This window comes from Acanthisitta chloris, unplaced genomic scaffold (genome assembly GCF_000695815.1).
Source record: "Acanthisitta chloris isolate BGI_N310 unplaced genomic scaffold, ASM69581v1 scaffold8672, whole genome shotgun sequence".
Lineage (NCBI taxonomy): Eukaryota > Metazoa > Chordata > Aves > Passeriformes > Acanthisittidae > Acanthisitta > Acanthisitta chloris.
The window spans coordinates 50193-77786 of NW_008661068.1; the positions used below are offsets into that span (position 1 = coordinate 50193).

General features: G+C 46.2%; 1 protein-coding gene across 1 annotated transcript; it reads right to left on the reverse strand.

Moving 5' to 3' along the window:
- Positions 1-4860: 4860 nt before the first annotated feature.
- On the reverse strand, positions 4861-21482 carry LOC103797854 (MAM domain-containing glycosylphosphatidylinositol anchor protein 2-like; the record flags this gene model as incomplete). Its single annotated transcript, XM_009070090.1, has 7 exons — positions 4861-5431; positions 6208-6313; positions 10578-10708; positions 14104-14262; positions 16690-16845; positions 20898-20918; positions 21305-21482. Coding segments are annotated over 7 exons (840 nt in total), but the record flags the coding sequence as incomplete, so codon positions are not given.
- Between the last annotated feature and the right edge of the window lie 6112 nt (positions 21483-27594).

Sequence of the window (27594 nt, forward strand, 5' to 3'; positions counted from 1 at the left end):
ACATTTCCAAGGATTTTTGTGGGTCTCACAGTAGCACACCCTTAGATAAACCTCCAGAAACAGGCTGACATGAGATGGGCTCAGTGTAAAGACTTTGTCCTCCACCAGCCTTCATCACACAGGCCATCACCACTTGGATGGGCTTTCAAAGACCTGCTCCTGCCTTCAAATCATGCATCTATAGTGGCATTTGTATGTGTTTTCCCCCCTGTGCTCCTTTATTCCTCCTTGTGTCCCACCCACGATCCAGGCCTGGCTGGAGAAGAGGTGTGTTGGTAGCATACTGAGCTCCAAGTGCTTCAGAACTGCATGTGGGATCCAAGTTGCCCAGAGAAGCTGTGGCTGGCTCAGCCCTGGAAACATTCAAGGTCAGGGTGGATGGGGCTTTGGGCAAACCCCTCTAGTTGCAAAAGTGGAAGGGGATTAGACAAAATGACCTTTGAATGTCCTTTCCAACCCAAACCATTCTGTGAGTCTATAATTCACATCCCAAAGTACTTTGTGCCAGCAATGCCCTTGCCTGGCTCTGTTGGAGGCAATGGAAAGGAAGGGTCAAATAATATCCTTATCCATCCACATCAGCCTGAGTTTTATCATGTTTTATTCTGGCTCTACCTACCTCTCCCTTGGGAACAACCAACTAACTCCCAGCTCCATCCCACCAAAACCAGTAACAGATCCCACATCCCAGTGCTGTAGGTGCTTCACATTCCACAGTACTACAACTCTGTTTGATGTCCAGTTTAAAAACACATCAGAGATGTTACTACCTGGGCTAATCCAGAAGGATTTCAGATTCCACGGAGGCCCTGCCAGTTCAAATTCCCTTTGTCTGATTGTTACAAATACTCCATCTATTTTCACCCCAAAATGAGATATAAAATGAAATCCAAGGAAATACACATCTCAATTTGTTCTTCGTGGAGTCAAATCCCTTTTCCTTTTTAGTGGATTCTATTGGGAATGTAAAGGAAAGTAACACTACTCCTAAGTCAACACTGGAAAGAGAAAATCAGCTTTTCTTAGCACCTTCTGCAGAGGAAAACTGGAATAGGGGTGGGAAATATATTTCATCTCACACAAAGACCTGAGCTTACACGCCAGACAGATTATCCTGCCCTGAAGGATGTCTATGGCCCTTGGCTGTCAATCAAAGCTCCTTATCAAACACTCAACATGAGTGAGGGACACAAAAATCACAATGGAAGGAGGAAATAGGGATTGCAGTGTGGTCTTAGCTTGGGATCTAAACAAGCAGCATCTCAGTTTCCTTATCTTCAGCTTGTCTTCATCACAGCTGCCTGAGAGGACGTCACAAGGTGCTTTCCCAATCCTCCCATCACACTACCACCACCACCAGCCCTGGGGCTGGAGCTCTGCCTGGTGCTGGGAAGATATTTCTCCTGGCCTGTGCTCATCCATGGGCAGCCAAGTTTCCCTTTTCTTTGAGTCTAGTTTTGGAAAACCAGGAAAATATTTGAAAGGAAATGGAATGTTTCATGTTGGACTTCAATCTGGGCTAGTGGAAGGTGACCCTGCTCATGGCAGGGGTTGGAATGAGGATGGGCTTTAAAGTCCTTCCAACCCAAACCATTCTGGATTCTATGGGAATGATTAACAGATTTCCACTCCTTTTTCCATGTTCCATTTAATCTCTCAGGACAGTGAAGTTGCGCAACATCAAATCCAGCAGAACCAGGTTTGTCATCAGCTCAGTGTGGCAAAGCAAGAGCACATGTGCCTGTCCCTGAGTTGTGGGACCTCATGGCAGCTCCCACTGTGGCTCCAGCCTGGAGCATCACTGCAGCTGCTGCTCAGAGCAGAAAATGAGGACCAAAAGGGCCACCCAGATCACATGTTGGTCAGACACAGGGTGAGAAGTGTAAGAGGAAAATGTATCCAGTTCTGGCAAGGCTCCCAGGAGCCTGGGCAAAGCCAGCCCCTCCAAAAAGTGCCCACAGACAACCTCCTGGAGCATCCTTCACTGCTGTGGCTTTCCCCAAATATCAGCAGGATCAAGCATTGGATTCCACAACTCCTGAGGTATGAGCCACACCAAACTCCTAGGCAGAAACTGCATCAGGGTCTCACCATACCTGACCTGGTCCTCCAGCCAGCCAGCCAGCCACAATTACAGTCCAGTGTTTGCCAATGGGAAGGTTGGTGGTTTGTCTTGTTTAAGAGTGTCAAACCTCATGGTCCATCCAGACTCAGAGCTCCCATTGTCTTCCAAACCCAACAGTCCATCCAGTATTGTCTTCCAAACCCGACAGTCCATCCAGACTTGGAGCTCCCAAACCCAGCAGTCCATCCAGACTCAGAGCTCCCACTGTGTTCCAAACCCAACAGTCCACCCAGACTTGGCTTGGAGCTCCCAAACCCACAGTTCCATCCAGACTTGAAGCTCTCAAACCCCACAGTTCCATCCAGACTTGGAGCTCTCAAATACCACAGTCCATTCAGACTTGGAGCTCTCACTGTCTTTCAAACCCACAGTTCCATGCAGACTTGGAGCTCCAAAACCCCACAGTCCATCGAGAATTGGAGCTCCCACTGTCTTTGCTTACAGCACCTTAAACTGCCTACAAAGGAGGAAGCCCCCAGCATCCTTGGGAAGCTCCAGCCCCAGTGCATCACCAGTATGGCCCATTAGAACTTCAGTCAACACCAGTTTCTGCAGGGCAAGCCGAAGCCATGGCAGCTACAGGGGCACCTTGCTCAACAAACACACATACCACGTGGCAATACCTTACCTGGAAAGAGGCTTTATTGAACATAGCTGTAAAATTATCTCTTCAGTTGAATTACTGAATTTGCACAAACAGTTCTCTACAGAATAAAAAAAATCAAGCCTTGTCATTGTTTTACTGCATCTTGTTGTGCTTTTTAGACTCAGATTTGCAACTGTTATAGTCATTGGTTTGGTTGTTTTCATGGTTTTACTCCAATTATTTGCATATCAGGTTTGTTTTTTCAGCTTAGGGTGTTGAGAGAACACAGAATCAGTAGAATCATTAGAATAATAATAGTCTTCTTTAGACAAAATTGGGGTTTCTAGATCAACTTAAAAGCTGAGATAATTTAAGGGGAAAGGTCTTCAAGTTGTCATGACCAACTGGAAGGGAACTGAAAGTCTTAAATTGTCATAACAAAAGGTCTTTAGACTTCTGACTTTTAGACCAAGACTTTTAGCCAGATTTAAATCAACTTAAAAGTTGATGTAATTTAAGGAAAAAGGTGCTCAAATCGTCATGACCAACTGGAAGTGAATTGAAGGGAAAAGGTCTTCAAGTTGTCAGAACCAAAGTCTTTAGACTTTTAGACCTTTAGACTTTTAGACCAAGACTTTTAGTCTTGGGTTTATTTAAATCAACTTAAAAGTTGACCTAATTTAAGGAAAAAGCTCTTCAAGTTGTCAGGACCAGCTGGAAGGGAATTTCAGGGAAAAGATCTTCAAGTTGTCATGACCAACTGGAAGGGAATTGAAGGGAAAAGGTTCTCAGATTATCAGAACAAAAGTCTTTAGACTTTCAGACAAAAGTTGGTTTTAAAATCAACTTAAAAGTTGACCTAATTTAAGGGAAAAGGTCTTCAAATTGTCAGAACCAACTGGAAGGGAATTGAAGTAAAAAAGCTCTTCAAATTGTCCGAACAAAAGGTCTTTAGACTTTTAGACCAAGACTTTTAGTCTTGGGTTTTTTTCAAATCAACTTAAAAGCTGAGATAATTCAAGGAAAAAGCTCTTCAAATTGTCATTACCAACTGGAAGGGAATTCAAGCAAAAAGCTCTTCAAATTATCATAACCAACTGGAAAGGAACTTGACAATGCAGTGGAAAACCTCATGTGTTTGGGTAGCTCCAACCCATTTTGTACAGCTTTTACTTTTTCCTTGGAAAAGTGGCGCTTTTTTTCCAGATTTTTCCTTTAAATTTTGCTACAATACCAAACTAATCTGTCACTCTCTGCACCTCTGAGTGTGGCTCTGGGGCAGGGCCCCAGCCCTGGTGGTGTTGGGTGCTTGGTCTCCTCCCAACATCCCTCCCAGCTGTCTCCCCATGGAAGGGGAAGAGCAAGGAAACCACTTGTGTGTTTCCCCCACTTCTAAGTGTGTGTATATCTCAACAACCTCTGGTTGACCCACTTGAGAACCTGAAACAACAACAACAACAACAACAAAAAAGTGCTGCTCCCATTTCCAGGCCCAACGGAAGCTAATTTTCTAATGGATAAGAAGCTGAAAGGCCATGGCTAGCTGGAAGGTTACACCACACACATCTCATCCCAAAGGGCTTACTCAGCAGCTGAGGTCCATCCATCTCTGGCAGCAGCTCCATCTCCTTGCCTGCAGGCTGCACTCCCAGGCTCCAGAGTTAGGTTAGAAAAGAGTTTGCACAACCCACAGGTGTTAGCAGTGCAAAGCTTCCAGGTTGGACTCATTACTCATCCATCTAGGGGTTGTTTCTGTTTGTTTGTTTGTTTGAAATCAGGCTTGTTTCATTGAAGGCACTTGGTTTCCATGGCAATTTATAAAAGATGGTGGTTTGGTTTCTTCACTTCCTCAGAACAAGATGACTTAGTTGGGGAGGGGAGAGGGTGTTCGAGTGGCTGCAAGCAAACTCCTCTAAGCCTGTGTAATATGTAAGCCCAGGTGGCACATCCTGGATAGTAAATGCATGCAAAAGGAGACAGCATACAGTTAGCAAGCAGAGCCATGAGAAATGAAACAGAAAGGGTTGAAAACAGCTCAGGTTTGGGGTTATTCCCTAGGGGAGGTGACAGCCAAAGGGTAGGAAGGGCCTACATTGCTTTCACTCGAGACTAAAACCCTTCTGGAAGGGGAAAATGAATGCCAGCTCTTCACATACCCTGTGTACAGTGAGGTGTTGCTCTCTTTTTTGTGTTTATTTCCTCTCTCTCCTTCATTTTGTTGTTTTGGCAGGCCTTTAGGTTTCCATGGTAACAAGCAAACTATTCATTTGAAACAAAACCAGCCATGACTTTGTGCTTTGACAAGGGTTTCTACAGCTCTTTGCCGAGAGTTCAACCAGATGATGCTGTTTTCATCAGTGACCACAAAAGCACCTGAAGGTCTCTTCCTTCCTTAGGCCAGATCTCGTCCTCACACGTGGTTCCCAGTGAGTTACACTCCTGTGATGCCTTTTCATGTCCCCAGTGCTTTCTGAATTGTTTTTATGCTCAGTTATTTATGTAGTTATTTCACTTTCGAGTCAGTCAGTGGAGGAATCTTTGGTAGTTTGTTTGGAAATGTCCATTTTGAACAAAGACTCTTTCTTCATGCCAGTGCCTGTTGAATCTGTTGTAGCCTCTGCCAGGATAAGGTCACCTCTGATGACTTAAGACAGACATGAGGATGAGAACTGGGAGAAGTCGTATATGCTCTAATGTCCCAACAGCACCTGATCGTAAATCTACAAAGGGGGGGGGAAAGGCACAATTAAAGAGCTGCTCAGATACAGTCAGATAGCTACAAGGCTTAGAAGATCAAGGGGTCAACCACCATGACCTGTCCTGCACCCCAGAGTGGAGGCAGCTGGGGAGGGAACAGGCTGATGCTCACCCAGGCTGTCTCCACTTGTGCCACCAACCTCCCCTGGAGGGACAGTGCTCTGCCAGGGCACCTCCTACAAAGAGGAGATGAGAATAGCCCTCCTGGCCCTCAAGAAGAGCAGAACATAGCCCTCTTGTCCCTCAAGACAGAAGAGGACATAGGCCTCTTGTCCTTCAAGAACAGAGCAGAACATAGCCCTCCTGCCCCTCAAGGATAAAGCAGGAGATGTTGGGATGAAAACCCACTTGGTTGCATAGTTATGGTCTGTGCTGCAATGCACATATAGAGGTGGGAGGATGAAACAACATCCACAGGTAATCACAACACTCATTTTCATCAATTTTATATTGTTTGTACCCCCTGGATCTTGTTTTAATGTTGTTTTATGTGTATCTCAAGCTGTGGCTGCCCATGGAGTCACCCACTGCTCTCTCTTCTACCTAACCCATCAGACTTTCACACTGCTCAACCTCCCTGGAAACAAAGTCATTTCCAAGTAAAACATCTCACTTTAAGCCTCTCCAGCTGCACCAAAGTAGATCTTGTTCTCCCGGAAAACAATCTCCTGGAAGTTGTCTCAAATATATAAAGACAAGAAGCAACTTGCTCTCCCCAGGCTGGGGAAGAGGCACTTACTGTTGGCTGGTTGGTCTGATTTCATACACTCTCCTTCCACAATGGACACATCATCAATAGCAATGTCCCCCTCAATGCCAGGGCCACGGATCCCTTCAAATATCAGCTGCAAAACAAGAGAGAAGGAGCAGATCAGAGGGTGAGGAGTGAGAAATGTTCCATTGGCACAGATTAAACCACATGGATGTGCTTGGGATATAGATACAACAGGGAAAAACTGTGAAAACAGGAAGTTTTTTCCAGCATTTCCTCTGTTGTCTGAAAACAATGGCTCAATTAATTATCTCTCTGATGATTTTTTACTCAACCACTGATGGGAAGTTTCCAGCTCAAGAGGAAAGTGTCTTCTCTCCTTCCCCAAAGTCCAGCTCTGCTGCTCCTTGGCAGGAGCCACAGCCCCAGTCAATGGAGTTTAGAGGCAGATTTTGCCTGGGAATGGAAAAAGACTCTGCAGACAAAAGCATTCTCCACAAGCACAGCAGCATTTAATTAAACTCTGCCTTTGGCAGTGTCTCAGGGTCCTCAGAGAGGTGCTGCTATCAGCCAGCCTGGCCACATGCTCAGAGCAAATCAGGCCAGATGTGTGTTGGCACAGCACATAGCAATGTGCAGGACGTGCCAGATGATCAGAATTCCCTATCAGCATCCCAAAAAACCCCATTATCTGCATGTCTGTGGCTTTACAAAGCTGTTAAAAATACTGTATTTAGCTGGAGAATGGAAAGCCTAGGGGAACACTACAGAGAGCTTAGGGGTACACCACAGGGAACTCTGCTCACTTAGAGGGGAAATGGAATAAGACCCTGTAATGCCTATCCTGAGTGTCTCTGGGGGATTCAGCTTGTGCTTCTTCCCTGGGAGTGTTCCAGACCAGGTTGGATGGGGCTTGGAGAAACGTGGACTAGTGGAAGTTGCCTCTGCCCAAGGCAGAGGGTGGGATGGGATGAGCTTTAAGCTCCTTCCAAGTCAAACCACTCGGTGATCCTATAATTCCTCAACAGGATTTCAGACAGATGTTTACCCCCCATCTCAGTCTAATATGAAGCAAAGAGGAACTCCAGTGATGAGACAAAAGATAGTTGGGTCTTCCTGTGTGTCCTCTCCCTTTCCTCCATGTCTGCTGGGCACTGTGGTTGGTCCCCAGCTCAGCACATTAGGTTGGTGTTGCACCCAGAGATGTGGAGCTGAGAGGCTGCAATTGATTTTGGTGCACATCAACCTGCAAAAGGGTTTAAAATGCTTCTGGAGACTGGGACGACTGGGCAAAATGGTCTCCTGAGGCTCCAGGGAGCTTCTGGGTGGATGCCACCCTGACAGGAACACCTGCAGGATATGTCCAGCCCAAAGATGGGGAACACTTGTTTTTGGATCGGTAAGTGAAAATCAACAAGATATGGTCAAATCCAGAGATAAAATCCTACAGTAGCTCCACGGGTGCTTTGTAAGTGTAAATCCTGCAAGGCCAAGGGCTGGAATCCTGTACATTCCCAGCCCAACCTGCTGATAGTAGATCCCTTTGGACACAGAGCGTGATCAAAGCTGAGCCTGAGCACTGTAGTCCCCAAGTTCCTCATGACAGATCTACTGGGGACTGGGAAGAAAGGTGCCTGAGTAGACTGAACTGCACCTGAGCTTCTCTGAGAAGTCCATACAGTGACCCAACAACTCATGACAACAGGAGGGACCACAACCTGATGATGCCATAATCCATTGTAATAGATCACAGAGCTGTTATTCAGTTGCTGCATTGGCAATATTTAGATACTATATTAGCAATAAATCTAATCACAATCATCCAAATCATCACCTGACCCCAAATTGACCCTGTCCTAGATGCCAGCAGCAATGTGTCCCTTCCATGTGCTCTTTCCACTTAATAAATGAGTATCTGAGCTAGATTTCTGCAATATGTTTTGAGTTTCAAAGCACTCTAGGCCTCCAGTTCCTCATGACAGAAGCTGTGTTCTATCTCCTGGGCACTGGGAAGGTATAAAATCTTCTACCCCTATAAATTGACCTATAAAAAGTTTTAATTTCCATGTCAGTGTACTCTTTTACTGCAAAGCTTCACTTCAATTCCCCATCCTTAAATTTAACTGGGAGGTTTATATTCTTCCCTACTTAGACTCCTAAATGGAAAATAAAGTTTGCTTGGTGCAAGAGCTTCTAAAAAAAAAGTAATTTAAGGTTCCAAGAACTGTGACATTTATTTGGTGTATTTGGGCAGAGCTTTGTGGCTTCACATTGATATGATGCTGAAGCCTTTAAACACAGCAAGGTAAAGGGTGAGAAGCAGCCAAGGAGAGGAGCTCTGGCCTGGGGCACCAGTTAGTGGCACTGGGAGTGTGGGTTTATGGCAATGTCAGTGACATGCAGCAGTAGGAATGACCCCAGCAGCACGGCAACTGGGAGCTGCTGGCTGTGGCCTCTGGACGCTCTGCCAAGGCCTCACCCCAATGGACCCAGCAAGGCAGACAGCTCATCACGGCCCTCCCTAACCCCATGCCTTCCTCTCCACACTCATGAGGTGACCTGAGGTTTGCAGCCCATCACCCTCCTCCCTCCTCTGCATTGCTGGTGTCAAGGCCTTTGCATCTCCCTGTCCAGAGCTGAGGTCCTCATCCTTCTCCTGCTTCTGCTAAAGCCCCTACCAGATCTCCAGAAACCCACTCAGATCGCTCAAATCACTTTGTCTTTCAGCTTCCTCACACATCTCTTCCCTCCCTTTACTAGGCCATTTATTAGGTTCAGAGACTTAAGTAAATTCTCTGTCCTTCCCTGTTCAGACCTCTTGGATTCATCCTGTTGTCACCAATGCAAAACTCACATGCTATGATCAGCTTCCTTGTCCTTGGCCCAGTTTGTGCTTTCACACTCACATCCCTCTTTTCTGGCCTCTTCCTCCCCAGTTCTGCCACTTTGATCCTCTCACACATTATAGAATCCCAGAATGGTTTAGGTTGGATGGACCTTAAAACTCATCTCATCCCACCCCCTGCCATGGGCAGAGACACCTCTCACCAGCCCAGGTTGCTCCAAGCCCCATCCAACCTGGCCTGGATCACTCCCAGGGATGGAGCAGCCACAGCTTCTGGGCAACCTGTGCCAGTGTCTCACCACTCTCAGAGGGACCAATTCCTTCCCAATATCCCATCTGTCCCTGCCCTCTGGCATTGTGAAGCCATTCCCTATGTCCTGTCCCTCCATTCCTTGTCCCAAGTCCCTCTGCAGCTCTCTTGGAGCCCCTTTAGGCACTGGAAGAGGCTCTAAGGTCTCCCTGGAGCTTCTCTTCTCCAGGTGAACAGCCTCAGATCTCTATCATGTCACGCTATGCCTCACATATCTCTCTCCTTCAATTTTCCTCTCACTTCCCTTCATGCAATGCTTCTGTGATCCCACATCCCAAGTTGTTTCTCTCCTGTCATTGCCTCTCATGCATGGAAGTTAAAACAAAGGCTCAGGCTCAGGAATTACCCATAAAGTGAATCCCAATGTGCAATATTTAACATAGGAGTTTTGATTTGCACTGAAGGACACTTCAAGGCCAGGTTGGATGGGGCTTGGAGCAACCTGGGCTAGTGGAAGGTGTCCCTGCCCATAGCAGGGGGTGGGATGAGATGAGCTTTAAGCTCCATTCCAACCCAAACCACTCTGTGTGTCTATGAGGTTTTTTTCCCAGGAGCCAATCTCTCCGCAGGGGACTTGGCAGTCACAGGGAGAGGACAGAGGAGAACATCACCCCACAGGGCATGGCTTGTCACTCCCCTGTGCCATGACAGCACCCCCAGGCTCACACACAGCAGTCCCTGCCCACAGCACTGTCCCTTTGGGCTTGTTCCAGCTCCAAAGAGCTCTCAGCCAGCACGAGAAGTGCTGTAATGGTCTGTCAGCATCACAGTGTCAAACCACACATGAAATGTGTGAAAACCTGTCAGAACTAGCATGTGTCTCCTTCAACAGGAGCTCTGGGCAGGCAGCACAGATGTTTGGTACAGCAAAGACTCACAGATCATTCCTTTCTCTGCACAAAACATGTATTCCCAGAGACCTCTAACACAGGCCCTAAATCATTTCCCACAGCAAACAATTGTATATTCCAGTTGCTAATCCAAACCTCTAAATTTTTTCTATCAGCACCAGCATCTTCTGGAAGCTGAAAGGTATTTTGTCCTCACAAACAGCTGCTGTGCTACCATTAGTGGAATTAGTAAGCTCCATTGTGTTAACCTAAAGCAAGCTAAGCAATTATCTGCCCATAAACAGCTCTCAGAGCTCAAATGAAGCTATGGGTCAGAAGCAAAGGGTCAGTGGACACAGTTCCCCCCCAAAACTGAATCCTCCCACCCCCAGTGTGCTGAAGGAGGCATTACCTGGAATGAAGTGGGAGGGTTGATATTCACACGAGCTTGGTTCCAGTGCTGCCCCTTGTTTCCACTTGAAGACCACAGAGGGTTCTCTATTGCAGTCTGACCCTTCAAGCGCAGGTAAACGTTCAAGCTTCCTGCAAGAGAGGAGAACTGGAGTTGGTTACAGTCTCCCATGGAGCTGGGAGGCTCCAGCTCAGTCCCTCCTCACCCTCTTCCCGTTCTCCATGGGCTTCTACTGGGGCTCAGTGGGAGTAGAGTTCCTTGTCATAAATTCTTTGCTCTGGTGAGTTCCCACCTGGAGTGCTGCACACAGCTCTGGTGTCCTCAACAGCAGAAATACATGGAATTGTTGAAGCAAGGCCAGAGGAGGCCACAAAGCTGATCAGAGCACTGGAGCACCTTCCCTATGAGGACAGGCTGAGGGAGTTGGGGCTGTTCAGCCTGGAGAAGAGAAGGTTGTGTGGAGACCTCAGAGCAACCTGCCAGGAGCTGAAGGGGCTCCAGGGAGGGACTCTGGGTTAGGAGCTGCAGTGACAGGAAAAGGGGTATTGGGGATGAATTGAAAGGGGAAATTTATATTAGATCTTAGGCAGAAGTTTTCCCTGTGAGGGTGGTGAGACACTGGCACTGGTTGCCCAGGGAGGCTGTGGTTGTCCCAACCCTGGCAGTGTTGAAAACCAGGCTGGATGAAGCCTTGAGCAACCTGCTCTGGTGGGAGGTGCCTTGATGTCACTTCTCAGAGTTCAGTAAGTCCCACAGTTTGGGCATTTGGTCCCTTTTGCCCATGGCTGTTGCCTGAGATGTGCGTGGCATTGGAGCCTCTGTGCTCTGTAAATCATTGCATTTCCCTGAACTTGAGAAAGTTCAGCCAGTCAAGTTCACAGGAGAGCAGTGTGTTTCTGAGACTGCTTGGCCTGGCAGCTGTGCAGCTTGCACAAACACCATTGGCAAGGAAAGGTCTGAGATCTGAGGCAGCTGCACAGTGACTCAGCTCCTGCTAATAAAAACGTCCTCTTTCCAGCCAGACCCAAACTCAGTGCCTTGAAAAACATGAGGCTAAATGTGTAATGGAGCAGGAAATATTCTCCTCATGGCTCTTGCACTGGGGTGCCCAGAGTAAGGCCATACATTTCCTCCAAGGGATGTGGGAAGAGATGCAGGAGCAGGTCCCACCTGCTCCCACTGCACCACTCCAGGCTGGAATTTCAGGGGACAAAGGAATGTGGCTTTTGATGAGGACATTCTGACCCTGTCTCCACACACAGCAGAAGAAGACCTAAAGCAGAAAGAGCTTGTGAGAGAAATGCTCAGAGGGTTCCCTGAGCCAACCCAGGTTGATGTCATGGGGCTGTGCAGGGCTGTGAGTGGCTGCTAGACCTCATCCCTCTTCCAAACATAATTATATTGTATTATGCTGTATTATAATAGGAACATAGGTCTCCCTGGAGCCTTCTCCTCTCCAGACTGGACATTCCTGGCTCTCCCAGCCTGGCCCCAGAGAAGAAGGGCTCCAGAATCATGGAATGGTTTGGGTTGGAAGGACCAATCATCTGATTCCACCCCCTGCCACGGGCAGGGACACATTCCATGAGTTGGCTTTGGGTTCACACACAGAGGTGTGTCCAGCAAGAATTCTCCTAAAGATCTCAAACTATTCCAAGATCTAGATAAATGTGTAAAGAACTGACTCCCTGTTCTATCCCTAGGAGTGTTCCAGGCCAGGTTGGATGGGGTTTGGAGTAACTTGGGCTGGTGGAAGGTGTTCCTGCCCATGGCAGGGGGTGGAACTAGATAATCTTCAAGTTCCCTTCCAACCTAAACCATTCTGAGATTCTATAATATACAAAGTCTCAGTTAGCAGCTCCTACCCTGTTCTTGTGGCTAAATCCATGAGGTGGGAGTGGGTACTAAGCCAAGAGCTGCCCTGATTGGCAGAGCTCCTTCCCAAATGGGGATAAGAAGCTCCTTCTACATGTCAGCTGCAAATTCCAGAGGAGTGCTGAAGGGTCAGGGCTCCTGATAAAACTGTCAGTCTGTGCCAGCAATAAGATTTAGAATTATCCATGAGGGATTAATCCTTAATAAAATGTAATTTGGAAAAATTCTATTCAATTAAATATTTCCCCAGAATCACTGAGGTTGGAGGTACCTCTGGACATCATCCCATCCAACCATGGCAGATTAAAGCAGGTTGCTCAGCACCAGGTACAATTGGATTTTGGAATCTCCAACTGAGCAGAATATGACCAGAACAGGACCAGAATGTGATAAGAATAGCAGCAGAATAGGAGCAGAATATGACCAGAACATGATCATATAAGGCAGTTTATGTATCTTCACTAAGCTCAATCCCTTCCCTTCAACAACCACCCAAGCTCCTGCTGCAACACAGAGCCAGGAGAATTCCAGCCTGGGGCCGCATCCACCTTCTCCCAGCACAGAGCTGACTAACAAACCCTAACTGAACTTGTCTGCTCTATTTAAAATCCCAACTCTGCCTGAAGGCAAGGGAAGAATTGATGGAGAAACCACCAGAAAGCACTGGGAGGAGGTGTTTGCCCTTGAAGTATATATATATATATAAATGCATCAAGGCAGGGCAGTTGGCACTGGAAAGCCTCTGGACACATGGGGAAGCACTAAGCACCCCACAGGGATTTAGAGAGGAAAAATTGGTTGTCTGCCATTTAGACTTCATTTTGCCACGTCTTTTTTTCATGCCACACCAAGAAATCAAATGTGTGTTGAAAGAGCTAAGGGCTAGCAATAGACTTAGAGACCTACCTAGAAAATTCATATTCCTGCAGCTTAGGAGCAAATGATTCCTGACTTTTACAAAGGAACCATGTGCTGATGCATCACACAGCATGTGAGGGATGCTGCTTCTCACTGCCTGTCCCTCAATCCAGCCAGGAGTGACTCAAAACACTCCCTTAGCAGCAAGAAAAGTCTTTGCTAGTAGCAACTTTGCTCTTCTCAGGCTCTAAAGTTTCTTGTTCAAAACCTCATGCATCCAGGAAATGCTTCCCAGCTGTAAGAAAGGCTCCTGGGAATGTGGTGATTCCACAGATTTGGGCACTCTCAGACACTTCTCTTGCTAGTTTCATAGTCTCATAGAGTGTTAAGGGCTTGGAATGATCTAAGAGATGATCTAGTGACAACCCCCTGCCCTGGGAAGGGACACCTCCCACCAGAGCAGGTTGCTCAAGGCTTTAGCCAACCTGGCTGTGAACACTGCCAGGGTTGGGGCAGCCACAGCCTCCCTGGGCAGCCTGTGCCAGTGTCTCACCACTCTCACAGGAAAAACTTCTGCCTAATCTCTAATCTAACTTCCAGTCTTTCCATTTACCTCCATTACTCCTTGTCCTACCACTTCAGTTCCTAACCAAGAGTCCCTCTCTGGTTTGGGTTGCAACTGGCCAACACTTGAAGGTTTTATGGTCCTCTCAGGCATTTCCTTGATACCAGAGGCCATTTCTCCTGCTGTTTCTCCCTGAGGGAAAAGACAATTCCACTGGCTTTCTCTCACCTATGTGCTGTCCATACATGTGATAGTAGAAGCTGAAGCAGTAGGCTGTGTTGGTGGCTCCATAAGGGTTCTTGGGAGCGACGCTGAAGACAGGACTGACCAGTCTGGCCTTCTCCCCCTCCAGTCTGGGCCGGGATGTCTCAATGTACATGTAGAAACCTGGGAAAGGCCAAATGAAAAGGTTTAGCTTGAGGTCCTTCAACACTGTGGTGGGTTTGCAGGGCCAGGGTTTGGCAGTGGTGGGGCTACAGGGGTGGCTGCTGGGAGAGGCTGCTAGAAGCTTCCCCATGTCCAGCAGAGCCAATGCAGCAGCTCCAGGATGGAGCTGCCTCTGGCCAAGGATTAGTGGTGATGGTAACACCTCTGGGATAACAGAGTTAAGAAGTAAAAAAAAAAATATTGAGCAGAAGTAATTGTGGCCAGAGAGTCTGTTTTATCCATGGTTGTATTTGATGAGTGATCTCTCCCTGTCCTTATCTCAACCATGACCCTTTGGTTATGTTTTCTCTTCTCTGTTTGCAGAGGGCAGTGACAGAACAGCTTTTGGGGGTGCTTGGCATCCATCCAGGGCCAACCCACCACAAACACAAGCAGAAGAACTACAAAGCATATTGATGAATTGTTCCCACCCCTCTACCACCACCATGGTTCCTGGGCTGTATTTCTTTCTGCTTTAAGCACATGTATCCTCAAAAGCTGCTTCAAAGTCATGTTTTTGATGAAAACTAATATCCAGGCTAGCAGGTCAGGCCTGGTGAAATGGATGCAACATGGATATGCACAAGCAAAAAATCTTTATGATGAGGCTCAGCCCTGTCTCGAGGTGCCAATTTGTCCCTGTGAAGAGTGAGCAGGACTGACTTGTAAAATAAAGGGGAAATCTCATGCTGGAAACCTTGCAAGAAATATTTTCAACTGGCCGTGTCAATCACAAGGAAGAAAATATTCATTTATTCCATTCCTGGACTGTGCCAAGCACTGAGATAGTATTTACTCAATCCAACCCAGTGAATATGCTGCAGGATGAATTTTTTCCCCTTTGGGAATGAGGCACACAATAAAATAACTTGAGTTACAGCAGCACTGGATAAATGCAGCACAATGTGTCTGACTTTTCAAATGCAAACACACTTCAGTCAAAATGGCACATGAATAGGGGGAACAGATTGGAAACTCCACATTTTAAACAGACCCAAAGCAAAAAAGGGGCAAAACCCACCTCCTTGTGCCAGGCTGAGAAAGGCCAAGTTAGATTTTAAGTGACATAAACCAGAAGAATATGTCAAGATGAGGCAGAAGATTTCCCCACCAGGCTATAACATAAAGCAATCACTTAGGAAATGGTACAACAGAGCCAAGACAAGATGGTTAATGGCACTGTTAGAGGGCTGTGCTCTGGGAGCAGCCACATGTCTCTGTTCTAAAAGTCCTTGAAGTGTAATTATTCTTGGCATGACCTTACAGTCCCTTCCAGTGCCTAAAGGGGCTCCAAGAAAGAGAGCTGCAGAGGGAATTGGGACAAGGGATGGACAGACAAGGCATGGGGGAATAGCTTTAAGCTGAAAAAGGGTAGATTTAGATTGCATATTGGGAAGGAATTCTTCCCTGTGAGAGCAGTGAGACACTGGAACAGGGAGAGAAACTATTTACAAGGGCCTGGCGGGACAGGACAGGGAATGGCTTCCCACTGCCAGAGGGCAGGGCTAGATGGGATATTGGGAAGGCATTCTTCCCTCTGAGAGTGGTAAGGCACTGGCACAGGTTGCCCAGAGCAGCTGTGACTGCCCTGGAAGTGCTGGACAAGGCTTGGAGACAAGTCTTTCCCTTGTACATGTGCAGAGAGCAGTCTCCAACCACAGCCAGGAAATAGGCACATATAGGGTAAATAGGTCAAACAAGGAGCCAAAGTCCAACAGGAACTGCAGCAGAATGACCATTTGTTCCTCATTTGTGTGTCCAAAGATGTAATAAACAAGTCATCCTTGTTTATCTTGTCTATCCCCATCCCTGTGAGTGTTGCAGGCCAGGCTGGATATGGCTTGGAACAACCTGGACTAGGGCACAGGAGCAAATCCCTGAACAGCCAACACCAACAAGGACAGGCTGAGAGAGTTGGGCTGTTCAGCCTGGAGAAGAGAAGGTTGTGTGGAGACCTCAGAGCACCTGCCAGGAGCTGAAGGGGCTCCAGGGAAGCTGCAGAGGGACTCTGCATCGGGAACTGCAGTGACAGGAGTAATGGGGAATGGACTCAAACTGACAGAGGGGAAATTGATGTTAGATATTGGGAAGGAATTCTTCCCTATGAGGGTGCTGAGGCACTGGTACAGGTTGCCCAGAGCAGCTGTGGCTGCTCCATCCCTGGGAGTGTTCCAGGCCAGGTTGGATGGGGCTTGGAGCAACCTGGGCTGGTGCAAGGTGTCCCTGCCCATGGCAGGGGGGGGGATGAGATGGGGTTGAATGTCCCTTCCCACCCAAACCATTCTGGAATTCTGTGGTCATGAATAATGATGTAGGTGGTTGAACTGGCTGTCCTGGACACCTCCCTCACCCCATGAGAGCAACACCAGGAACTCCAGTGACCCTTACCTTCCTTGGAGCCCGTGCGGTCAGCGTTGGGCCCCGTGTTCGGGGTGTACTTGGTGTCCCTCGTGGCAGTGCTTTGTTTTGTCCAGTCAAAGTTGTCTGTGTCATCTTGTGTGAAAAGGCAAATGTTCCCATCCTCAAAGCCACAGTGGAACTCTCCTGCCAACATAGCACAGAGCAGAGATTTAGTGGCTGAAGCTGTTCAATCCTTGTTTTTCCAAGCACTTGTCAGTGATAATGAATTTGGTGTGGGATGATGCTCATTAACAGCACTGGAAAATAGATGTATATTTATTTTACAGCAGTTTCTAGTGTTTAATGGAGTTTTCTTTTGCAGCAACCTGAACAAAAATAAATTATGATCATCAATCTGTGTTGGTGCTGCTTGAAATGATATTTAAATCTTATTGCAGAGATCCTCCTCACACATTCAGGTTTATAGAGTTGCTCTTACAGGTGTTGGCTCTTCTTACCCTGCTGCACTTGGAAGAACAGGCAGAATGTCCATAAAACATGAACTATGATGGGAAAAAAGGGTTATTTTGCTGTAGGGATAAGAGCATTAGGGAAAAGAGCACAGCAGCTCTTTGAAATAGAAAGATTATCTGCAAGTGACACCTCCTAAACTTGGTTTTCCAAAGGGATGGTAAAGGAACTAGTGGCTGAAATGAGGGCAAAGGAGTTCGAAGGATGTGCAGGATGTGGATGGATTGCTCAGGAAGAGCATCGAGTCCTCATCACTGGAGTGTAATATCCAAACAGACAAATACCTGGAAGGAAGGTTTAGGTCTATCTGAACCTGTATGTGCAGGACAGGGGAGTGTGTCCTGTTCTGAGCACATCTCCTGGCCTCACACTAAGGTTTCTATGAGATACTTCAGGCAAAATTCTAGCTCTGAAGCATAAAGATTGTCAAGAACCCCAGAGAAGATTCCTGGGACCCTCTCTTGGGTGAGAGGTCCATGAGACACACCAGACCAGTGCTCCAAGCTGCTGGGTGACAATGGAATGACAACCTCCTCCTGCCAGGCATTTAGGCACCAAAATAAACCATGGGTGGGATGAGATGAGCTTTAAAACCCTTCCAACCCAAACCATTCCATGGATCTGTGCTGAGGCTATGATTGCCTCCAACATCCTTCAAGAGAGAACCATGTGAGTGGATACAGACCAACACCTCCACCTTTATCCCAAGACCAGGAAGGGAATGCAGAACCCTGACAATGCTCTTGCAAGACACAAGGACTCAACTGAAGCTTTTGATCAAAGTCCAGCTGTGCCTCTCATCTCCAAGAACACCTTTTATGCCACTTGAGCTCCAAATTCTCTTGTTTTACACCATCTTTTATGCATTTGGCTTCCACCTCCACTTAGCCAACCCCTTGCTATAGCACAAAACTTGCTGCTTTTACACAGCACAATGAAATTAAAGGCAAATCAGTAAGGAAAGGAGAAAAGTTGTGACTACCAGATCCAGTCCTGAAGCAAAGTGAAGCATCACAAAGAGTTTTGAGCTAGTCAGCACTTCCTACACTGTCCTTCCAGCACCTTAAGAGCTGCTTTGGGATGGCACACTGTGCCCTCAGAGCTTCATTAAGCAATTCCACATCAGCAGAACAAAAGATTTTTCTTTGGGTTAAAAATACCAGAACAACATAAATATTCAGGCCAGAGGAAAAATAAACTAAGTCACCGTTTGCCATTTATTTGCTAGGAAAACACTAGTGTTATGTGGAATTCATTGGGAAAGGTTAGTGCTAAATGTTCCTGGCACAAAACACTCCCTAAAATATGACAAAGGAATAAAAATGGGAACTAGCTCCCCAAGATTAGCTCAGTAATTTTCTCAGGCAAGAAACAAGCAATTAAATAGATCTGGATGGTCTTGATGTGTTCATGAATGGGCAGGAGGAACAGCCACCCCTTCTCCCAGCACCCATGGTTTCTCCAGTTCCTGGCTCTAATGACAGTGCTAATTAACATTAGAAATAGTGGTTGATTCTTGCCAAAGCTCTGCAAGTGGCTTCAGGTTATTAATATTTCCATTGCCAATTAGGGCAAAATCTGAACCTGCTCTCAAGGTGAAAATTCCTCATTGTAGTACAGATCTTTGTCCATGAAATTTGAGTCAGATGTGACTCCCTAACATTTGATCTCTTCCATTATTCAGGTGTGACATCTAATTGTACAAGTGGCTATGAAATCCTTGTGGTTTACATGAAATGGTTTGTATTATACATTAGAAAATGAAATGTGAGGCTGCATCTCAAAGTTGAGGTCTTTTGGTGCTGGTTCCTTATATAGGGAAGAAAATGCATAAAAAGGAAGGATTTAGGCAATGTGATTATTCCAAGATTGAAGCAAGCAGAACCTGACTTCAGTTTCTAATGAGGAATCTTTTCCTGGCTGTATACAGATCTTACTCTTCATTAAAAATTATGCAAACAAGATCAGAAATTGGCCCAACAGGTTTAGGAACAAAAGAGCTTTTGTAGAAAACACAGCTGAGGGAGCTGGGGGGGGGCTCAGCCTGAAGAAAAGGAGGTTCAGGAGGACCTTCTACTCTCTCCAGCTCCTGGCAGGAGGTGCAGCCAGGTGGGGTCAGGCTCTGCTCCCAGAGAGCAAGGGACAGGATCAGAGGGAACAGCCTCAAGTTGCACCAGGGGAGGTTTGGATCAGATGTTAGGGGATATTTCTTCATGGCAACAAGGTACCAAGAGGTCAAACAGAATGAACAGACCATGAGGTCCATTCTGGAGCAAGGGACTTACTGAGCTTAAGAATCCTGAGTGAGGGTTGGGCTCTCCTCCCAGGGAACAAGGGACAGGACAAAGGGAAACAGCCTCAGGACAAGAGGAAATGGCCTCAAGTTGTACCAGGGGAGGTTGAGGCTGTATATTAGGGAAGATTTATTCATGGGAAGGATTGCCCAGCCCTGACATGGCTGCCCAGGGCGATGGTAGGGTCACCATCCCTGGAGGGGATTTAACAGCCATGTGGATATGGCATCTGAGGACATGGTTAGTAGTGGCCTTGGCAGTGCTGGGGGGACAGAGATGGGAGACAGAATATTTATCTTACAGCTTCCAGGTTTGAACCCTAGTCAGCAGACCAAGATTTCTTACTTGTCAAAGGATTTCACTCAAAAATTCTTCATGAAACCAAAACTTTACCATGTGTTTGGTCATCTGAAAGAAGTGACACTGTATCCCCTGTGGTTTTGGTGGACAAACTTCCCCATCCCTCTCTGAGCTAACACTCCCTATTGCAAGGGCCATTCTGGTGCCACCCACACTCTACCACGGGCCTACAAGAGCTACAGAGACACTGAAAATCAGTTTGAGACCTTAAAACCATAGAGAACTACAGCATGAAGCACTTGGGGTTGCAATGCATTAGCTCTTAACATCATAGAGTCTATACTGAATATATTAATTAGCAAAGAGTCTCATCCACTGCTCGTTTAGGGCAGTGGAAGTGGGTCCTGCAGCTCCTGTGAGCTTTGAACTGAGCCCTGCTGCATTAGTAATACATTGCACAAGATCTTCTGCAAACAAGCTTCAAATTTGCAGAAAGGCTTAGATGTGGATCCTGAGAGATGGAGAAATGCTGCCCACACAGAGCCCAGTGCTGCCTGACAGTGCTGCCCTGCAGCTGGAATAGTGGAAGAATGAACCCCATTCTCTAGGCAGGAAGAGTTTTGGTATTTGGTATTCAAAGGAAGAGTCATGGCAGAATATGTTGTGACAGCAAGGCCAGTGGAGGCCACAAAGCTGATCAGAGGACTGGAGTACCTTCTCTACAAGGACAGGCTGAGGAAGTTGGGGCTGTTCAGCCTGGAGAAGAGAAGGTTGTGTGGAGACCTCAGAGCAACCTGCCAGGAGCTGAAGGGGCTCCAGGGAAGCTCAGAGGGACTCCTGGGTAGAAACTGCAGGGACAGGACAAGGAGCAATGGGGAGAATTTGAAAGAGGAAAATGTAGATTAGATCTTAAGCAGAAGTTTTCCCTGTGAGGGTGGTGAGACACTGGCACAGGTTGCCCAGGGAGGCTGTGGCTGCCCCAACCCTGGCAGTGTTCACAGCCAGGTTGGCTAAAGCCTTGAGCAACCTGCTCTGGTGGGAGATGTCCCTGCACTGGGCAGGGGGTTTAGCTACTCCCAAATGTCAGGGCAGTTCTTCAAACACATGAGAGATAACAACTGAAATACTCACGTAGATGTGGATTCACTGGAGCTGGAAGAGAGAGGAAAATAAAATTAGCAGAAAGGAAAAGTTCTAATTCATCAATACTGTCATTTTCCTAAATTTCCCACTGTTCCCTGCCCCTCAAGACCTTGGTCATGGCTCCTACACTGACTGACAGGAAAATGTGCAACTTCCTTTCCTTATTGAGTACATATTGCAGCTCCTGAGCCCCAAGTCCTTTGGAAACCCAAAGGAAACACCTCTGGAAGCCTTGGCTAGTGGAAGGTGCCCCTGGCCATGGCAGGGGATAGAATGGGATGAGCTTTAAGGTCCCTTACAGGCAGTTATATACTCTTCTTCCATACAGAATCTGGGGAGTGTCTAAACCTCCTATGAAACACATGACAAAGACACCTTGTACATCAAGTTCTTACCACTGTACTTGATGACCCGAATGGTAGAGTCTCCCTCCCCAAACCTGGTGATGGGTGTCAGACGGACTTCATAGGCCTCAGGCTTGATCAGCTCAGTCAGGTTGTAGGTGATTAACTCTCCCTTTTGGATATTGCCATTCACTGTAATCTCCTGCTCCCACCAACGCTGTTGGCCAGCCTGAAAGCAGAAGAAGAATGCAAATGTCACAGCTTTTGGCACAGATATTGTCTTCACCTTCAAAACTGGAGCGCACACAGACTTGTGCAACCTTCAAACCACCCAGGAGAGTTGGAGATACAAGACCATGAACCTCCCTGAAACCACCTTTAAGTATTTCTGTAACAAACATGAGACCACAAATTGGGTTGTCCAGAGGTCACTCCTCCCTGCCAACTGCCTGTCCTCTACCCACACAGGTCCTGCACCAAACCTGGCACAGCCCAATGGCACTTGTGTGTGGTTTGGTGATGGACAAGTGCAGAGTTAACCCAATTCTTGAGAACTTTGGATGCTCATCAGAGACTACAGCAAGACACCAAGCCCCTGGTTGTGATGACATCCAAGCAGATGTTGTGGCATTCTCAAGACCTCACTGAATTCCCAATTTCTTCCAAAATCTCCCCCTTTTGTTTAAAACTTCTTTGTAAAAATGTTAAATAACCTTTATTTTTCCTTTATAAATTGCTGTTCATTCCATCATCTTCCCCAGTGAATCTTCTCACTCTCAAACCCTAAGGCTTCAAAGCTGACAAGCTAAATTGGCTCCTCAGGACTCATAGGCCTATGCTCTCCATGATTTTAAGCTAACATTGGCCAACTGCACTTGAAGATGTGTTTTGAGGGCTGGGACAGCAGCAGGTCCCCTCAGCTGGGGGTCACCTCCTGTTAGAGGCAATGAGGTTTCACCTCCACTGCTTGGGACATAGCTTGAAGGCAACAAGAGAACACTGAGATGAAGTTTGATTTACAAGCATTTACCCCTTTTGTTGAGGAGTGAGAACTAGGCCTCAGTGCATAATTCCCTTGTAGTGCCAGAGATGGATCTCAGAGAACAAGGCAAGTCAATATGAGCAAACAAGGAGCTGGTGTATAAACAAATTCCAAGCATAGATTTTTGGGCTTTATAGACTGCACAGTGTTATCAACATCTAAATCCACTTTCTTTTGTTTCTCTGCCTCATCCAGAAATGAAAAGACAAAGAAATCTCATTAAGGAGAAGGCATGACCCAAAAAGTGCCATGTTGTCTCTGCCATTGCCTCAGCTCATTTGGAGATAAGCAGGAATCACCCACATTTCAGCTGAGGGAGCTGATGTGCAATGTGAATTGCAGATATTCTGCCTTATTACAGCCAGTATCAGTACAAACCAAAGGCAACAGCATGAAATATTTACCACACAGCCCAAAACAACTGTAAAGGTGCAGTGATGCTCAAACGAGATGTTCCACAAGGCTCACTACACCTGGCAGTGAGCTGAAGCTCTTCCCTAGGACATGTTCACCAAGATTAAGGAGAGAAAACCTTTTATTCCAAGCTTTAATTTGCTGCTGCAAGAAAAATAGGCACTGGAATAGTAGCAAATTTTCATCTCCAAAACCTCCACTTGCAGCAACATTAACACACTCCAAGGTTTAAATTCATAGCAGTAGGACAGAGATGTCAATAGTTCTATCAGTGAAGTATTTTCCATGAGTAAAGGGAGGGAAAAATAGGAAATTTAGGGAAAATTTCCTCATGGAAAGGGTTGAACAGTACTGGAACAGTGCTGGGCAGTGGAGGAGTCACCATCCCTGGGGGGATTTAACACCCATGTGGATGTGGCACTTGGGGACATGGTTAGTGGTGGCCTCAGTGCTAAGGTGATGGCTGGACAATCTTAGAGAGCTTTTCAACCACAATAATTCCATGATTACATGAACTCTCCATATCTTTATGGACAGAGATCACATCAAGGCATCTCTTGAAGCTCCTGCCACAATTTCCCCAGACCTTGATAGCAAAGCTCAAGCATTTGATCAGAAATTGAAATACAGAGTTGATTTTGATTGAAAATAATAATCAGCAATTTAGAGCTCAGAAATTTATATGTGAATAATTCAGCCCAGAAATGCAACCCTATGGTGTATATATATATAAAATTTTGCCCAAAGAGCTTCCCAAAATATTTCAGTGCTGCTAATAAACCCCCACCGACACTCATGGCCCTAAAGGAAAAATTCCCTGCTCTTCCTTCTGTTGGAATTATTGTTGGTTGTTCTTTGCAATAGGTTCCAATTTGTGGTTTATTTCCTTTCTAAACATGAAATGATCCACTTGAATACAAGCAAATCTTCCCAAGAAGATTAAAACCATTGCCTATGCCCCAAACTCACAATTTCATGTTGGTGTCTGTTCCTTTCACCACAAGAATTAGAGAAACATAAAAGGCTGGAGAAAATGACCTCAATTTCAGCATGAAATAAATAAATTAGTTTGTAGAAATAGATATAATTAGGGGGTTTTTAGGCCATTATGTGGTTGCCAATGATGTTTGTGAGCACTGGAGGAACAAATTGAGCTAACACTGAGATTCCTTAGGTTTCTGAAGTCCTTCTGATTCCTTCCAGTGTAAAAATAAACCCTATGACCCCTCACCTTTGGCTAAGGAACTACTGAAACAAAGATTTCAGCAAATAACTTCAATAATTAATGATTAAATTTGCAATTACCCAAACTAGACATAAACTTGTATCAAACTCAGCTGCTGCTCTGAATTGTTTCCCTGCCCTACACCACCCAAACAGCAACTCCATCATTTTATCCCTTCTGAAAGCAAAATAATTTGATTTTTCATTTCATTATTTTACCTCCTAAGCTACTAGTGGGTATTGGTATTTCTCCACAGGAAGTAACACCTATTTTTTTGTCCCTTGCAATCAACACCAGCTCTGGTCTAATTCCTATTTTTACCATGGAAACCAGATAAAAAAACCCATCTTGAACATCACAAAACTCTCGCTAGGTTTGACACAAACCAACCCCTGGTGGGTAAAGAGATAAATAATGGTGATATCCACACAGATTTTGTTGCTTTCAACCTTCTCTTTCCACTTGGAAAGTAAAGTCATGCAGGGAGATATCAATCCAGGAGCTTGGGACATCCCTCTGGGAGCCCTTGCAGCAGCCCAGGAGACTTCCCATCCTGGTGTGGACACCAACAGCAACTTGGCTGAAAATTAGTAGATAATTGGAAATCATTGTAGCATTTGAGCTCATTTTTTGGCTGAACCAGCACAAAATGAAGGTCAGGCCTAGATGGAGTCAGAGAACCACAGAAACTGCTGAAGGAATGAGGATTTTCCAGCACGACATGTTCAAAATGCTGAGGCACAAAGAGCAACACCTACAAAGACACCCTACAATGCCTCAGGGTGCTGAAAACTCCCAACACCAAACTGGAGCTGCTCCTCAAAGGCAAACGTCCATGTAGGACACACTCAATGCTCTTCGTGGCTCAAAGGCTGGCAGGAAAGCAGCAAGCAAACACAACCCTTCACCCTTGCACCTCCAGCACTGTTTGCCTTGGAGATTTGAGCACCTATTTTGGCTCCCTTGGATGGGAAGGAGCCAAACTGGCATCACCCATGTCCTCAGAACCTTCTGTGCAGCTTCTCCCTAACATTGAGGCTCTCCTTAACATCCAGACTGAGCTTCTTGATATTAAACCACCCAGATTCATAGGATCATAGAATTTTAGGGGTTGGAATAGACCTTAGAGATCATCTAGTCCCAACCCCCTGCCCTGAGCAGGGACACCTCCCACCAGAGCAGGTTGCTCAAGGCCTCATCCAGCCTGGCTTTGAACACTGCCAGGGTTGGGGCTGGGGAGTAATGCTTCAAAGAGCAAACACAGAAGCAAACACAACCATAAACCATCTGCCTTCATGTCACTTGCTGTGGCCAGAGTTGTTATAGGAATAAGAATCAGGACTTGCTTGGAAAAACGAAGTTTTCAAGGAGAAAAACTCAGAATCAAAGACTTTTTGCCTACAAAATCTAAGGATGAAATACATAGGGGAAAAATTTCCTTTGCCCAAGCTGAAACAACAGTTTGCCAAGGGGATTTGTGAAGCACTGAGGGAAAAGGAGCTTAGTTTATTAGCATTATCATATGCCTAAGCTGTAATGAATGTAGCAGAGCAGATCCAGCTCAGCCAAGCACAGGAGGCTGCAGTGGGACAGGTTGTCTTGGTTCCCTTTGAATAGTTAGTTGCTAAAGCTAAGAGAAAAGCAAAATGTATTTCCCTGACACCAGGAAAAAAGGGCTGTGACAGGTTTTATTGCAGCAGGCTGAAACCATCCTGGTGCTGCCACTGAAAGGAGATTTATTCCTGTCTCTTGTTGAGAAACACCATGTGGAGAAACACTCTATTCTCTTAAAGACTTGGAATATAGATTTCTGGAGCAGTTAATCCCAGGGGATGATTAACCATTGATTGCTTGGATGCACAGATATGTTTCTAAAACCCAAACAGATCCTCAGTCCATTGTACTTGGCCTATTGATCTCCACCACAAATTTCTGCATTGACTCAAGGAGTTGGACAAGCTTCTGTTTAATTAATGATAGCTGAATGCAGTGCAAATTAATCTACTGGATATTCCTGTAAAACACTGGGGCAGTCTGTAAAGTCATTTCTTGGCCATTTATAACAGCAGCAATTGATTTGCCTTAATAACATCAGAGTTCTTCTTTAGCAGTTTTAGGTATAAATTGGACTGTTCAGTTCCTGAGCAAATATTCTATATCACTGAGGGGAAACTCCCAGGGAGTGTTTGCCTTATACCTGCTCTTCTTTCACACTTCTGACCAGGAATATGATCAGAATTATCCAGTTTTGAATATAAACCTTATCAGGTGTGTGGCTGCTGGAAATGGACTGAGGTGTCCTAATACTCTTTTATTACCAACCATTTGTATGGAAAACCAGAATCAATGTGGTTTATCTTCCAGTTAACCAACACTTAGGTGCTATTGGTGCTGTATTTTCATTTTACTCTGCAAAAACCCATCCCTCTCTTTCCTGAATCACCATTTTCCACCATGCCTTGAAAACCTGAGCTGCTTTACCTATTTAAAGAGGACTTCATTGTTGGATCTTTGACTTGAAGCTTTTTGCATTGCAACTTTCCCTAAAGTGTTGCTGTTTCTTTCATCTTCAAATATCAGGCAGTAAATGTGGAGCATGGACAGATGTTTCTGGCATTTCCATGGGTAGTTATGGCCCTGAGATGACTCATAGTGCCAAACAGCTGTAATTCAGGCCAAACCAACACAGACAGCTGCAAAGAATGTTCTGTCACACTCAGCAGCAGTTGATGCTCTGCTCTGCATGAAGTGCTGCTGCTCTTGAGGACATCTCAATGTACCTACAATGTATCATACCCAAACCCTGCCAAATCCTCATTTATTTCCATGCTGAGCTGGTACCTCTCTCTGCTCCCCTGCAGATGTGCTCAGCAGCTGCTGCTGAGGCAACAGGGACCAAGAGGTCAAAGCCAGCCCAGAGTGAACCGACCATGAGGTTCATTCTAGAGCAAGGGACATATTAAGCTTAAGAATCCTGAGTGAGATTCTCCCAGAGAACAAGGGACAGGACAAGAGGAAATGGCCTCAAGTTGCACCAGGAGAGGTTTAGGTTGGATATTAGGGAAGACTTCTTCATGGCAAGGGCTGTCCAGCCCTGGCACAGCTGCCTAGGGTAGTGGTGGAGTCACCATCCCTTAGGGTTTAACAGCCATGTGGCTGTGGCACTTGGGGACATGGTTAGTGGTGGCCTTGGCAGTGCTGGGAAATGGTTGGATTCAATGATCTTAGAAAGCTTTTCCGGTTCATTTGGTTCTGTGATTCTATGAATCACAAGATGGTTTAGGTTGGAAGAGACCCTAAAGACCATCTAGTTCCAACCCTCCTGCCATGGGCAGGGACACCTTCCACTAGCCCAGGTTGCTATGAGAGCCATTGAACACCCTTATAAAGCTGGAGGAGCTTGTGGCCAGCTCTTCACTAGGCAGCACCTGCCTCTGGGTGCCATCACTAGCACCCAGTGCTCAACCTCCCTTCACCAAGAGACATTTTCTTCCCCCAGAGAGTTTCTGGGCAGTGGTAAAGGTCTAGGTTGGATACTGGGAGAAGGTTCCTCCCCCAGAGGTGTCTGGGCACTGGAGCAGCTCCCCAGGGCAGTGGTCACAGCCCCAAGGCTGACAGAGCTCCAGGAGTGTTTGGCCAATGCTCTCAGGCACAGGGTGG